At 44.2% G+C, this 15,382-nt stretch overlaps 1 protein-coding gene across 1 annotated transcript; it reads left to right on the top strand.

The window, feature by feature from the left end:
* Nucleotides 1–1,062: 1,062 nt before the first annotated feature.
* On the top strand, nt 1,063–15,058 carry LOC109889577 (matrix metalloproteinase-15). The gene is made up of 10 exons (XM_020481116.2): nt 1,063–1,974; nt 6,733–6,881; nt 7,138–7,260; nt 8,661–8,968; nt 9,165–9,326; nt 10,030–10,421; nt 10,558–10,696; nt 11,981–12,131; nt 12,352–12,467; nt 13,056–15,058. The coding sequence occupies exons 1-10, from the start codon at nt 1,855–1,857 to the stop codon at nt 13,526–13,528; spliced, it is 2,133 nt and encodes a 710-aa protein (XP_020336705.2). The 5' UTR covers nt 1,063–1,854; the 3' UTR covers nt 13,529–15,058.
* The last annotated feature ends 324 nt before the right edge of the window (nt 15,059–15,382 follow it).

Genomic DNA, 15,382 nt, shown 5'->3' with positions numbered 1-15,382 from the left:
GTCAACTGTCGTCTTGACTTTGTTCCAGGTCTGCTGATTATGATGGCTCCTGTGGCTGGTATCTGTGTCCTGGGCCTTTTCCTCCTTGTCCTCATCACCATAGCCAAGACAGGAAACCGACAAGTGTCATGGCTGGCGAACCGCTGACATCCAACAATGTGGATTTAAAAAAGTGAATAAAAGTAATAACTCTTTTTGGTTTCTATGACAATGAAATGAGTCTCTGCAGAAATTGTGTGGTTTCGACATTTGATAAACATGTCTTTACCACAGAAGTCTCCGATAATTCAGACCTGCAGTTATTCAAGAATGTGGCTGTGGGTTACAAACACGTTTAAACAAGGAACATGAGTTGCTGGTTGAAGTCTGTCTGTTGTCAAGCACAGCAACTCTTTCAATGTCTCTAAAGTACATGATGGAATAGGAATTGATCATATTGGACAGTTGACTGTAACTGTACTTTATGAAATTCTATTGATTCTTAGTAATCAGCAGATGGCAATAGGAGCCTTTCTGTTGAGGTGTCAGATGGTCTATCTATCTATATCTATCTATCTATCTATCTATCTATCTATCTATCTATCTATCTATCTATCTATCTATCTATCTATCTATCTATCTATCTATCTATCTATCTATCTATCTATCTATCTATCTATCTATCTATCTATCTATCTATCTATCTATCTATCTATCTATCTATCTACAGAGGCAGAGGACTTCTACCCTGACGACTCGCACTAGATTCTTCTTGGTCTGTGCTACCCCCGGAGTACTTGAGACGTCCCTATCCCATTGAAGTTGAAATGTAACATGGTTATGGTTAGGGAAGGGTTATGGTTAGGTTACTGTTCGGATTTAGGGGGTGGATGTCCCAAGGATCCCGAGTAGCACTTGCCCTTAAAATCTTGCCGTTCACTCGTCCGTGGGCGTAGCGTTTTTTGGCTGGATCAAGGAGTTTGGGTTGCCAGACAAGGGGAGTTACTTTCCAGAGGAAAATTGCTTTGTCCAATAGACACACCACAGTATGTACACCGCTATCCTCCCCTTCTTTCTAGCAGAAAGTCACTACTCCCTTTTTGTTTTCTAGCAGATCTCAGAAGGCAGTGAGTTTATTGGACTATCAATGTCCAACACAGCCTGCAAGAGGCATGCTGTGGTTGAGGGGAAATAAGGAAATCTAACGGATGCCTTCTGGCTACTTGGGGGGAAATAATTTAAGACAATTGCATTTTTGTTCATTTTTATTAGCCTACAGGTTATCCTCCACATTGAAGTTTTTCAGCAAAGTGCATTGTGCATTGGATGGATACATAATCGTACCACAAAGAAGACAAAGCTTGTTGCAACTAAAATACTTTTTTTCCGTTCCTGTTCTTCTCCCTCATACTTCCTCGTGCAGGAAAGCTATTGTTGAATGTGTAGAGTGGAAGGAGCACGCAGTCTGATATCTGTAATATGCCAGAGGAAATGACCGTTTAAACATTAGACCGTGTGGGACATTAGGACATGGGATTTAACAGAAAAACTGACTCCGGGCTTTGAATAACCCGTGATCACATCTTTGGGGAAAATTGCAAATGAAGTATTTCTTCCTGTGAGATTAAGCCGAACTGTTTCGGAAACTTGGATAGTTTGCAAGCGATCTGATTTGAGCGCACCGCGACCTAAATAATGGCCAGGGGTTGAAGTGCGGAGAGAACTTCTAAAGCATACAGGAAAAACTGTATTTTGAATTTAACAAAAGAAAAATGTGTATGTAGTCACATAGCGGTTCACTCATCACTTGACAGAACTTTCCAATCACAACCGATTGTGAAAATCCCTCGCACGGGCTAACGAGTGCGCACAAAGATGGCAATCCTTTGGAGGCGCGCTTCTCTGGGGCTGTGGAAACAAATAATGGCTCCGCTCGTCTTGCTCTTGTGCAACAGGCTTGTGACCAATGCGGACGATGACACTTTCAACGCAGAGGTGCAGTATTTTATATGAATGTGTGGATGTTTTTTTATGGAATTGTGGCAGTCCGGCATTACATGACCATGACCATATTATCCTGGTGGTCAGATAGTGGTCAGATAGTGATGATCTACATGGTCTTCACTGATCTGTTCATCTTCTAATGACTTCTCATGGTCTTGTCATCGCTGGTCAACAGGTCATGCGCAAATTAATGGAACTATTTGGTGCGCAGATTTATGACCCTTGACCTTTTCCTAACTCTCTCACTTCATATGGCAGGCATATTAGGTAGGAGTAATTATGTGTTGGGGAAAATTTTGATCTGTAGGTTAAAACTCAATTTACATGCCTATAAATCAAGGAATGTGTTCCTTACCTACTGTGCTGTTTTTCCTACAGGCATGTTGTGCAAGACATCCAGATGTATCACTTTTGATCAGTTGTCTTTATGGTGGCTGATTTCTCTCACTCTCCAGCTCGCTCACTCGCCTGTGCGTGTGTGTGCAATGCATGCCTGTTTACAGAGAACGCATTCACTTTCCAGCTGTGCTCAGTGGGCCCATTACGTTTTTAAATTCCCCTTTCAAGGAGTTAGCAAGGCAAGCTCTCTGTGCTATGTCTTGGTCGGGTGTCTTTCTTTGTTTCCATTGGATTATTAATGGTATATTAATCTTGCATGCCAGATTTTACAGTCAGATACATTTCTGGTTCTGGCTAGATTAATGGTGTGTGTATATATGGGGCGGCAGCGTAGCCTAGTGGTTAGAGCGTTGGACTAGTAACCGGAAGGTTGCGAGTTCAAACCCCCGAGCTGACATGGTACAAATCTGTCGTTCTGCCCCTGAACAGGCAGTTAACCCACTGTTCCCAGGCCGTCATTGAAAATAAGAATGTGTTCTTAACTGACTTGCCTGGTTAAATAAAAGGTAAAATAAAAAAAATAAATAAATATATATATATATATATATGTAATATGCCAGATATGTATGTATATATGTATATATATATGTATATTATATATATATATATATACTGAACAAACAAAAAAGGCAACATGTAAAATGTTGAGCTGAAATATAAGATCCCAGAGAAAGTCCATACACACAAGAAGCGTATTTCTCTCAAATGTTGTGCACAAATTTGATTACATCCCTGTTACTGAGCATTTCTCATTTGCCAAGATAGTCCACCCACCTAATAGGTGTGGCATATCTATAAGCCGATTAAACAGCATGATCAATACACAGGTGAACCTTGTGCTGGGTACAATAAAAGGCCTCTCTAAAATGTGCAATTTTGTCACACAACACAATGCCACAGATGTCTCAAGTTTTGAGGGGAGCGTGCAATTGATATGCTGACTGCAAGAATTTCCACCAGAGCTGTTGCCAGATAATTAAATGTTAATTTCTGTACCATAAGCCACCTCCAACATAATTTTAGAGAATTTGGCAATTCGTCCAACAGGCCTCGTAACCTCAGACCACATGTAACGACACCAGCCCAGAACCTCCACATCCGGCTTCTTCACCAGCGGATCGTCTGAGACCAGCCACCCAGACAGCTGATCAAACTGTGGGTTTGCACAACTGAAGCATTTCATGCTTATCGTCCTCACTAGGGTCCTGCAATTCGTTATCCGTAACCGACTTCAGTGGGCAAATGCTCACCTTTGATGGCCACCGGAGAAGTGTGCTCTTCACGGTTGAATCCCGGTTTTAATTGTACAGAGCAGATGGCAGTGTGTATAGCATTGCGTGGGCGAGTGGCTCGCTGATGTCAACGTTGGGAATAGAGTGACCCATGGTGGTGGTGGGGTTATGGTATGGGCAGGCATAAGCTACGGTTAATGAACACAATTACATTTTATCCATGGCAATTTAAAGAGGCGACTCCGGGATGCTGGCAAAGAAAAAGCAATATCTCAGACTGGCCGATGAAAATAAAACATTAAGATGGGCAAAAGAACATAGACACTGGACTGAGGAAATGCCAGCATCCCGGAGTCGCCTCTTCACTGTTGACGTTGAGACTGGTGTTTTGTGGGTACTATTTAATGAAGCTGCCAGTTGAGGACTTGTGAGGCGTCTGTTTCTCAAACTAGACAGTCTAATGTACTTGTCCTCTTGCTCAGTTGTGCACCGGGGCCTCCCACTCCTCATTCTATTCTGAGCCAGTTTGCACTGTTCTGTGAAGGGAGTAGTAAACAGCTTTGTACGAGATCTTCAATTTCTTGGCAATTTCTCGCATGGAATAGCCTTCATTTCTCAGAACAAGAATAGACTGACGAGTTTCAGAAGAAAGTTATTTGTTTCTGGCCATTTTGATCCTGTAATCGAACCCACAAATGCTGATGCTCCAGATACTCAACTAGTCTAAAAAAATGCCAGTTTTATTGCTTATTTAATTAGGACAACAGTTTTCAGCTGTGCTAGCATAATTGCAAAAGGGTTTTCTAATGATCAATTAGCCTTTTAAAATTATACACTTGGATTAGCTAACACAACGTGCCATTGGAACACAGGAGTGATGGTTGCTGATAATGGGCCTCTGTACACCTATGTAGATATTTCATTAAAAATCACCCTGTTCCAGCTACAATAGTCATTTACAACATTAGTAATGTCTACACTGTATTTCTGATCAATTTGATGTTATTTTAATGGGGGACCCCAAACCTTTTAACAGTAGTGTATACAGTACCTGTCAAAAGTTTGGACACACCTACTCATTTAAGGGTTTTAATTTTTTTTAAACTATTTTCTACGTTGTAGAATGTGCCTTGTTAAAAGTTCATTTGTGGAATTTATTTCATTCTTAATGTGTTTGAGCCAATCAGTTGTGTTGTGATAAGGTAGAGTTGGTATACAGAAGATAGCCCTATTTGGTAAAATACCAAGTCCATATTATGGCAAGACCAGCTCAAATAGGCAAAGAGAAACAACAATCCATCATTACTTTATTAAGACATGAAGCTCAGTCAATCCGGAAAATTTCAAGAACTTGAATTTCTTCAAGTGCAGTCGCAAAAACCATCAAGCGCTATGATGAAACCTGCTCTCATGAGGACCGCCACAGGAAAGAAAGACCCAGAGTTACCTCTGCTGCTAGAGGATAAGTTCATTAGAGTTACCAGCCTCAGAAATCTGCAATTAACTGCACCTCAGATTGTAGGCCAAATAAATGCTACACAGAGTTTAAGTAACAGACAACATCTCAACATCAACTGTTCAGAGGTGACTGCGTGACTCAGGCCTTCATGGTCGAATTGCTTCAAAGAAACCACTACTAAAGGACACCAATAAGAAGAAGAGACTTGCTTGGGCCAAGAAACACAAGCAATGGACATTAAACCAGTGGAAATCTGTCCTTTGGTCTGATGAGTCCTAATTTGAGAGTTTTGGTTCCAACCACTGTGTCTTTGTGAGATGCAGAGTAGGTGAACAGATGAACTCCACATGTGTGGTTCCCACCGTGAAGCACGTAGGTGGAGGTGTGATGGTGTGGGGGTGCTTTGCTGGTGACACTGTCTGGGATTTATTTAGAATTCAAGGCACATTTAACCAACATGACTACCACAGCATTTTGCAGCGATACGCCATCCTGTCTGGTTTGCGCTTAGTGGGACTATCATTTGTTTTTCAACAGGACAATGAAACAATACACACCTCCAGGCTGTGTACGGGCTACATTGACATTGACCCTGTATATAGCCTCGTTATTGTTATTTTATTGTGTTCCTTTTTATTCTTTTCTACTTTAGTTTATTTGGTAAATATTTTCTTAACTCTTTCTTGAACTGCAATATTGGTTAAGGGCTTGTAAGTAAGCATTTCATGGTAAGGTTGTATTCTGTTATATACCTGTTGTTTTCAGCAAATAACATTTGATTTGATATATATATATATATATATATAGTACAGTTGAATATAGACAGTTTAATCTTCTTCTTTTTTTTTTTTTACATTTCCTGTATATACAAAAGTTATTTGTTTTGTGTTAAAGAGAGACTTCAGCCAAATTAGAAAATGACACGTTGGTTTCCTTACCCTGTAAACAATCCATGGTTTGGTTTCTCTGGTACTGTTTCCACATTTGTGGCACAGCTCCCATTCAAGTCATGGGACCGACATTATAATTTTTCGCGCATCATGTCCAAATCACCCGAAAGTATCTCAAATTGACTGTAACTTCAACAAAGTCACATAGCTGTTTTGAACATGATGCACGAACAATGCTAATATCGGTCCCAATAATTGAATGGGATTTGTACCACAAATGCTAAAACATTAGCATGTGGAAACAATGCCAGGGAAAGTAAATCAAGGCATGGATTTCCATCATACCTTTGTCCATAGACTTCTTACAGGGTGAGGAAACCAATGTGTCTTTTTGTCATTTGGGTGAACAGTCCCTTTAACAGCTTACATTCCAACGCATTTACTGCTGGACCCCGTGACTTCTGCTCTGTCGGTCCTATTAACCACAGGATCGGATCAGTAGATCTCTAAGCTGCCAATAAGGACTCGAAGGAGGAATGCCATAGAAACCATCTGTTTCTCTGTCCTCTCTCTCGGGTCTCTATTCTTCTCTTTTTTTAACCTCCCTCTCTCTCCATTTGTTGTTTCTCTCTCATTCTCTTTTTCGCTTTCTCTATCTCTGTCTTGCTCTTTCTCTGGGTCTTTCTCTGTCACACACACACACACACACACTCACTCGCTCAATATCTCTTCATCTGTTCGTCTCTCTATCCCTGTTGTGTAATTGTAGTCATGGTTGCGGAGTTTTGGCTACCTGTCCCAGGCCAGCAGACAGATGTCCACCATGCAGTCCTCTCAGATCCTGTCAAATGCTGTCAGCGACATGCAGCGCTTCTATGGTCTGGAGGTCACTGGAGAGATGGACGATGCCACACTGACGTATGGATGGCACTGACAGCCAAAATTATACTCTTCTCCTAGTGTCTGAAGCACTCCAGGTTGACTGTACAGCCTGACTAAATTGATAATGATGCCAAGATAACATTTATAGAGCATTTCTGAGCCAGATAAAAGTTGCACCTCCTGGTCTAGGAGTATGGAACCACTATCTAGCCTTCAATTAACATCAATGTATCTAATCCTATCTGTGGTTATCAGGGCTCTTTTCAATTTAGTTTTTCTCTCTTCCCTTTAGGGCCATGAGAAGGCCTCGCTGTGGAGTCCCAGACAAATCTTTTGGGCAGACTGAGAACGGTATGAGGCGGAAACGATACACTCTCACTGACCAGAAGTGGGACAAGAACCATCTGACCTACAGGTGTGTGGTAGGTCTATGTATGCTGGGGGATTCTCAGAAATCCATTTTGGGAATCTCACAGATTTCCCCCTGACTGAACTGACGGCCGTGCGAAGGGTCAGTATTAACAATGTGTCAAAGAGACCTGCATTCCCATATGTGTATATACCACTGACAACACATACATCATTTATAATGACCCTCTCTATATATACTCAACAGAAAAATAAACTCAACATGCAACAAATTTCATAGATTTGACTGAGTTACAGTTCATGTAAGGAAATCGGTCGATTGAAAGAAATTCATTAGGCCTTAATCTATGGATTTCACATGACTGGGAATACAGATATGCATCTGTTGGTCACAGATACTTAATATAAGGTAGGGGAGTGGATCAGAAAACAAGTCCGTATCTGGTGTGACCACCATTTGCCTCATACAGTGCGACATCTCCTTCGCATAGAGTTGATCAGGCCGTTGATTGTGGCCTGTGGAATGTTGTCCCACTCCTCTGCGCAAAGTTTCTGGATATTGGCGGGAACTGGAACGCGCTGTCGTACACATCAGTCTAGAGCATCACAAACATGCTCAATGGGTGACATGTCTGGTGAGTATACAGGCCGTTGAAGAACTGGGACATTTTCAGCATCCAGGAATTGTGTACAGATCCTTGCGACATGGGGCCGTGCATTATCAAACATGAGGTAATGGCGGAGTATGAATGGCACAACAATGGGCCTCTGGATCTCATCACAGTGTCTCTGTGCATTCAAATTGCCATCAATAAAATGCAATTGTGTTCGTTGTCCGTAGCTTATGTCTTCCCATACCATGACCCCACCGCCACGATGGGGCACTCTGTTCACAACCTTGACATCAGCAAACCGCTCGCCCACACAACGCCATACAGGTGGTCTGCGGTTGTGAGGCCAGTTGGACGTACCGCCAAATTATCTAAAACTACATTGGATGCAGCATATCTGAGAGAAATTAACAATAATTTCTCTGCCATCAGCTCTGGTGGACATTCTTGCAGTCAGCATGCCAATTGCACACTCCCTCAAAACGTGTGACATCTGTGGCATTGTGTTATGTGACAAAACTGCACATTTTAGAGTGGCCTTTTATTGTCCCCTGCACAAGGTGCACCTGTGTAATGATCATGCCATTTAATCAGCTTCTTGATATGCCACACCTGTCAGGTGGATGGATTATCTTGGCAAAGGAGAAATACTCACTAACAGGGATGTAATCGAGAGAGAAATAAGCTTCTTGTGCGTATGGGAAATGTCTGGGACCTTTTTTTCATCTCATGAAACATGGGGCCAACATTTTACATGTTGCACTTCTATATTCTTTCAGTGTTGTATGTGTAAGTACTAAGAATATCTTGTCCTTTCCTCAACCCCCTCTCCCAGCATTATGAATACTACCCCAAACGTCGGTGATGAGCGGACACGAGAAGCCATCCGCAAGGCCTTTTTGGTGTGGGAGCATGTGACACCACTGAGCTTCGAAGAAATCGCCTTCCAAGACGTCACCAACAGCAGCCAGGACGCGCTAGACATCATGCTGTTGTTTGCCTCTGGTTTCCATGGAGACATGTCTCTGTTCGACGGCGAAGGGGGATCCCTGGCTCATGCCTACTACCCAGGGCCCGGGATGGGCGGAGACACACACTTTGACGCAGACGAACCATGGACCCTTGACAACCATAATCCATCAGGTTAGATAGACACGTTGTCCCCTTTGCCCTCATTGGCTCCTCAGTCAGTCATTACACACAGACAAATGACCGTTACTATTTCCATGTCATTTGTTTCTAAATGAATTCCTTATTGATATCTTTTGACATTCATTTTCGTTCTCATCTTCCCATCTTTCTCTCTCCTGCTCTCCATTCCTCCCTCCTCTGCTCCCAGGTATTGACCTATTCCTGGTTGCGGTGCATGAGCTGGGCCATGCTCTGGGCCTGGAGCACTCTGACAACCCCAGTGCCATCATGGCTCCCCTCTACCAGTACATGGACACAAAGACCTTCTCACTCCCGGACGATGACAGGAGTGGAATACAGAAGATATATGGTGAGGAGCCCTTCCTCAGGCCCCTACAGTGCACGTGCACACACACACACTTACACAATAGACCCCCTTCAATTGAGATTCTCCCTCACAGCATGCCATACATGCTTTTACAATGATCCTACTCTGGCCATGACTGAATAGAAGTCATTGTGCCTTTGTGTGTCGTAGAACTAGTGAATGTTTGTATGTGCACTGCAGACACACTGAAGATAGTATTTAGGGATCCTTGTCGTAGTTCACACTCATAGTTCAACAGATACTTTGGGGTTTTGGCAACGAGGCCCTTTATCTTCCTCCTCAGAGTCAGATGCACTGTTGTTAGCAGTTGCGCTAGTTAGCAACTTCCTTCAAACAGCACGCAGAGACACAAAAATGCTAACCCCGAGTTCATCTGACTCTAGGGAAGTAGATCCAGTCCTGAAGTATCCCTTTAAAGGTTGTACGTCTTGTGTAAGTACTGTATGTCTGTTTTTCCTCTCTCTGTCACTGTGCAACCAGAAGGGCTTCCTTCCAAAAAGCTCCATGGGCTTCCTGCCACAGCACAGAGTGGAAAATTAGACTCAGCCTGTGTGTGTGTGTGTGTGTGTGTGTGTGTGCACGTGCGCTAATAAGCAACAGAAGGAGGGGGGCAAGCAGGGATATGTGTTAGATTAATTAATTCAAACTAGTGGAATTTATAACGTCATCATCTTGGATTGTGCAGGGCCTCCAGACGATGCTCCCACTCAGGACCCCCCCACCACCACCAGTGATGACACCGCCCCTCACCAAGACCCCACCACCACTGCTCCTCCTGATCTAAACCCCACCACCCCCACTTATAGTTCTCTCCAGACAGACCCCCCCAGCCCCACCTATGACCCTGACACCCCAGACCAACCAGAACCTGAACCAGATCCCACCGACGCACCTCACCTCCCTCCAATACCTGACCCAGAGCCCACCATCCCCTGGCCCGACCCTGTGCCAGTGACCCCCTACATCAGGAGAGATGAGCCTCGTCGCCCTGTGCAGCCAGACCACACCGCCCTGGACATCTGTGACGGGGACTTTGATACGGTCACCATGCTGCGAGGGGAGATGTTCGTCTTCAAGGTGAGAAGCAGAGCTATTCTAAGAATACAGCGTGTTTTTAGTTTGTTTAGCTGTACTAATTCATACTTCATACTAATCTCCCAAAAGAGGATGAAGTTAGTCAATATGTTTTGATGGTGTCTTCTGTCCTTTCCAGGGTCGCTGGTTCTGGAGAGTTAGAAGGAACCATGTTCTGGACAACTACCCAATGCCCATTTCTGTCTTCTGGGTTGGACTACCTGATGATATAGACTCTGGCTATGAACGGCACGACGGGAAATTTGTCTTTTTCAAAGGTCTGTATTTTCCTTTAAGTTTCTTTTTTTGTCAAATTGTTGAAATCTACTTGGGTGCGTTCACTCTAGAAACACAGGGACCGAGATACCATCCTTCTCCACCACATTCCTCATGTTTAAAACTACAGTCGGGAAGAGGCTCATGGGGTGCAGCTAGCAGCAGTGGAAAGCAGCTGGCAGGCCTGGATGGATTGCATCAGTCGCTGCTCCAGATGCTGATTTCCTAGGTTTCAGTCTGAGTAGAGAATAAGACTTGGAGGGGATAGAGTAGAGCAGGGGTACGGGCTGCACCATTTCTTCATGTGTTCGGACTCTTTTAACTTTCTGTGTGTTCTCGCACAAAGGACCACCACGAGTTGCATCAGTAGTGTGTTTACAGCAGTTGAATGTTCTTTAGTGTTTTTGGGGGGCTCTGTTATAGTAAACTTTGTTTGTTGAATCTGAGATAGTAACAAATCACTGGCATCAAATGTTGCAAATGAAACCTGTGCTTAACTTCTCTTTCCTCTCTTCTCACATCTTCCTCTTCTTGATGGTCCTCTACCCTCTCCTCTGTCCTCTGTCCTCTGTCCTCTACCCTCTCCTCTGTCCTCTGTCCTCTACTCTGTCCTCTCCTCTGTCCTCTGCCCTCTACCCTCTCCTCTGTCCTCTGCCCTCTACCCTCTCCTCTGTCCTCTACCCTCTCCTCTGTCCTCTGTCCTCTACCCTCTCCTCTGTCCTCTACCCTCTCCTCTGTCCTCTACCCTCTCCTCTGTCCTCTACCCTCTCATCTGTCCTCTACCCTCTCCTCTACCCTCTCCTGTCCTCTACCCTCTCATCTGTCCTCTACTCTCTCCTCTGTCCTCTACCCTCTCCTCTACCCTCTCTTCTGTCCTCTACCCTCTCCTCTGTCCTCTCCTCTGTGCTCTACCCTCTCCTCTGTGCTCTACCCTCTCCTCTGTGCTCTGTGCTCTGTCCTCTCCTCTGTCCTCTCCTCTGTCCTCTACCCTCCCCCTGTCCTCTACCCTCTCCTCTGTCCTCTCATCTGTCCTCTACCCTCTCCTCTGTCCTTTCCTCTGTCCTCTACCCTCTCCTCTGTCCTCTCCTCTGTCCTCTACCCTCTCCTCTGTCCTCTACCCTCTCCTCTGTCCTCTCCTCTGGCCTCTGGCCTCTACCCTCTCCTCTGTCCTCTATCCTCTCCTCTGTCCTCTACCCTCTCCTCTGTCCTCTACCCTCTCCTCTGTCCTCTACCCTCTCCTCTGTCCTCTCATCTGTCCTCTACCCTCTCCTCCTCTCACTCTGTAGGGGACAAGTACTGGGTGTTCAGGGAGGCTGACGTGGTGCCTGGTTACCCCCAGCCCCTGGTAGAGTATGGTCAGGGCATCCCCTCAGACAGGATTGACACAGCCATCTGGTGGGAGCCCACCGGCTACACATACTTCTTCAGAGGAGACAGGTGACCACATGCCCCCGAAGGCCTTGCCTTACTCTACCATATTCAATCTCCACTAACTGACTGATGTAGTGTGGAATGATAAATATAAAAGTGAAATGACATTCCTTTAGTCAAGGGAAAGCCATTTCAGCCCTGACTTTTGAGAGACAGAAAGTCATAAGTTGCTTGCGGTAGTAATCATCAGCCCATTTAACTGTCTTGTCACCGTCTTTTCCTGCAGATACTGGCGTTTTGATGAAGAGTCCCGCACTGGTGACAGAGACTACCCTAAACCTGTCTCCAGGTGGGGCAAGGTCCCATCCTCTCCTAAAGGAGCCTTCCTCAGCGACGATGGTGGTGAGTGAGTCACTATAAGGGAAACTGTCCGTAAAAATGGAGGGAGGCTATAGATTCTGAGCTGAGAGGGGAAAGGGTTGGGACGCATGAGATCTTAGGTTTGGAGAGGTCGCCCATGCTTCACCCAGAAATCGAGTGCCTGGCAAAAGTATTCTAATGTAGATGTCTCAGAATCTATCCTAAAGTCCCACCCCAGCTAATGCTTTTCAAAGTGGTTTCCTGTAGTGAAAAAAAAACAAATGTCTTCCTGATAAGTCGTTTTTATTTAATTTTTTTCATTAAAATGGAAAGGTACTTGTGAAGGGGAATTAAAAACAGCCTCTAGTCCAATTGAAGCTTCACCGTACTGTAAATATTACTAGCACGGCTCAGCAATGACACTATCCTGTGAAGTGTGACGAACTTGTGTCATGATAAATAAACAGTTGGATCAGAAGACGCAAAACCCTAAAAAGATTAACAATGGCTCAGACCTTTTTTTAAATTTTTTAGAATTTGAGAGAAAAAATAGCATGCTTACAGTAAATTCCCACAGTGCATTTCAACAGTTGCCTCAACCGTATTTTTGTCTTCCCCATACCGAACCAGCTTACACCTACTTCTACAAGGGCTCCAAGTACTGGCGGTTTGATAACCAGAAAATGAAAGATGACCCAGGCTATCCTAGATCCATCCTTAAAGACTTTATGGGCTGTGAGGGAGCACCGGATGTGGACCCCGATACAGATGACACAGTAACGGGCCGCAAGTGGCCCGCAGTCGACCAACCAAAACCACAACCACCAATTGGCTCCGACCCGGATGATGTGGACCGTGACACAGATACGGATTACACCAACGATGTGGATTATGAACCTGATGCAGAGGACAAAGAGGTGGATGTGGTGGTGAGGATGGCTGAGAACGAGGCCAAGGTTATGACCCTGATCATGGTGACCGTGCCCCTGGTCCTGGTGCTGTGCATCCTACTATTGGTCTATGCTATTATCAACACCCTGCAGAAGAAAGAGGCGCCCAGACTTTTGGTCCATTGCAAACGATCCCTGCAAGAGTGGGTTTGATGTGCTCCAGAAATGGATTCACACACACACACACACACACACACACACACACACACACACACACACACACACACACACACACACACACACACACACACACACACACACACACACACACACACACACACACACGCACCATACACAGGCACATACAGTACACACACAAACATTGCATACAAACACAAGCACATAATCTCCCTATCGTTCCTCCTTTACCAGTTTATAACAGGCAATTTGCACTTTTAACACCCAGTGTTTTGATTTTGTTGTTGTTAGTTAGTTAGTTTGTACCCTGTTGTAGTTTTATGTGTTCAAGCCAAGGATATCCACAAATGTCCTTATAAAACAGAGTGGTGGTGCCTGTCTACAACCAGCAAAGGAATGTCTAACTGTTGTGTGTGCTGAAAAGACAAGACCACCACCTCCCACTGTGTCTTTCCTCTAGTCTACAACAGCCCGGACTTTATCCATAAAAGGGCGGATTTAGATATTGATATTCAGACCCCCTTGGGGTGAAATTAAATACAGGGGTTCAAAAAGTGGTATATCTCATTGTACACATATTTAGGAAGGCTGAAATTCTGCTAGAACGGAGTCTGGTTGACATTACCCAGATGTTGCTGATTTAGTCATTTTGGCTGCAGAGCCGGGGGAGGGGTTAGGATGCCTGCCAGCATTTCCTTTTCCTGAGTTAGAGTTATTTTCTCTTGGGAGGGGGGGGGGGGGGGGGGGGCACGGGGAGGGGCTGAGCGGAGCTACATTGGCATTGTGCCTCCTGACCTAGATTAGCGAGGCCCACTCCTATTTTTCAAAACTTATTTTACTGAGCGGTTTGGCTGGTGATGTCTTCCTGTGAGACTCCCCCTCCCCTGCCGCTATGTTTCACTGTAGACATTCTCCATCTGCAGTCTCTGTTTCGATCTGAGAATCTGCTCTATACCTAGGAGAGGCTTTAGTTCTAATCTGTGATGATGGTGTCACAGGGCTTTGTGATGAGGACTGTTGGAGTATTTACGTTGAACTTAACCATAAATGATGTCTTACAACTCTGTGTTGCCATTTTTTTCTTTTCTTTTATTAAAATGCCCCTCTGTGGGACTTCTTCCTTCGTTGCCAACTCTTTGTGTGCCAACCTCCCTCATTCAAAGGCCAAACACTTTTTATACTACACCCAGAGTGCAATAATTTTTTTGCACAATAGACAGATGAAGACCATTAGTCCTAGAGGTTTTTCCTCAGCAAAGCCACTATGCACAAGTAAACAAAAAAAATGGTTGTATATGCTTCAGGTTTGTGGTCGGTTGTGAATCACCCGTGTTTTGTCATTTATTGTTTGTGTTTTGTATTAGTCGGTTGTTGGAGAGGAACCAATACTTTTAAAAACATATTTTTTAAAAAACGTTTGAAAATTCGCACAACATTTTGTGTTGTGCTCTCTGTACATTAGCAGAGTTAAATGATGCATGCAGGACATGTAAATGTATGAAATGTATAAGGATTTCAAAATAAAACATGAGTCATGGCAAACAAGTCTTTGCGTGCAATTTGGGGTGAGCATGCTATTAATGAGTATGAACAGTTTCTCATTCTCTTTCATTGTATTTTCCACTGTATTCCAACAGCAGTTCATGTCTGTTTTTCTAAGCATTATCAATGTAGTATCGCATGGAAAACTGACTGGACAGTATTATTTTTGCTCTGAATGACTTCTCTACGCTACCGTGACATACTATATATATAGATACAACCTCTGACGTCAAGTCCCTTTAAACGCAGCCTGATTTTAAAATGGAATAGACTTAAATGGTTTAAAGTGTGCGTATGAGAGCACCTCACTGATGACTTGCGCCACGG

Source organism: Oncorhynchus kisutch, linkage group LG4, assembly GCF_002021735.2.
Source record: "Oncorhynchus kisutch isolate 150728-3 linkage group LG4, Okis_V2, whole genome shotgun sequence".
NCBI lineage: Eukaryota > Metazoa > Chordata > Actinopteri > Salmoniformes > Salmonidae > Oncorhynchus > Oncorhynchus kisutch.
This window is presented reverse-complemented; position numbering and strand designations above follow the sequence as displayed.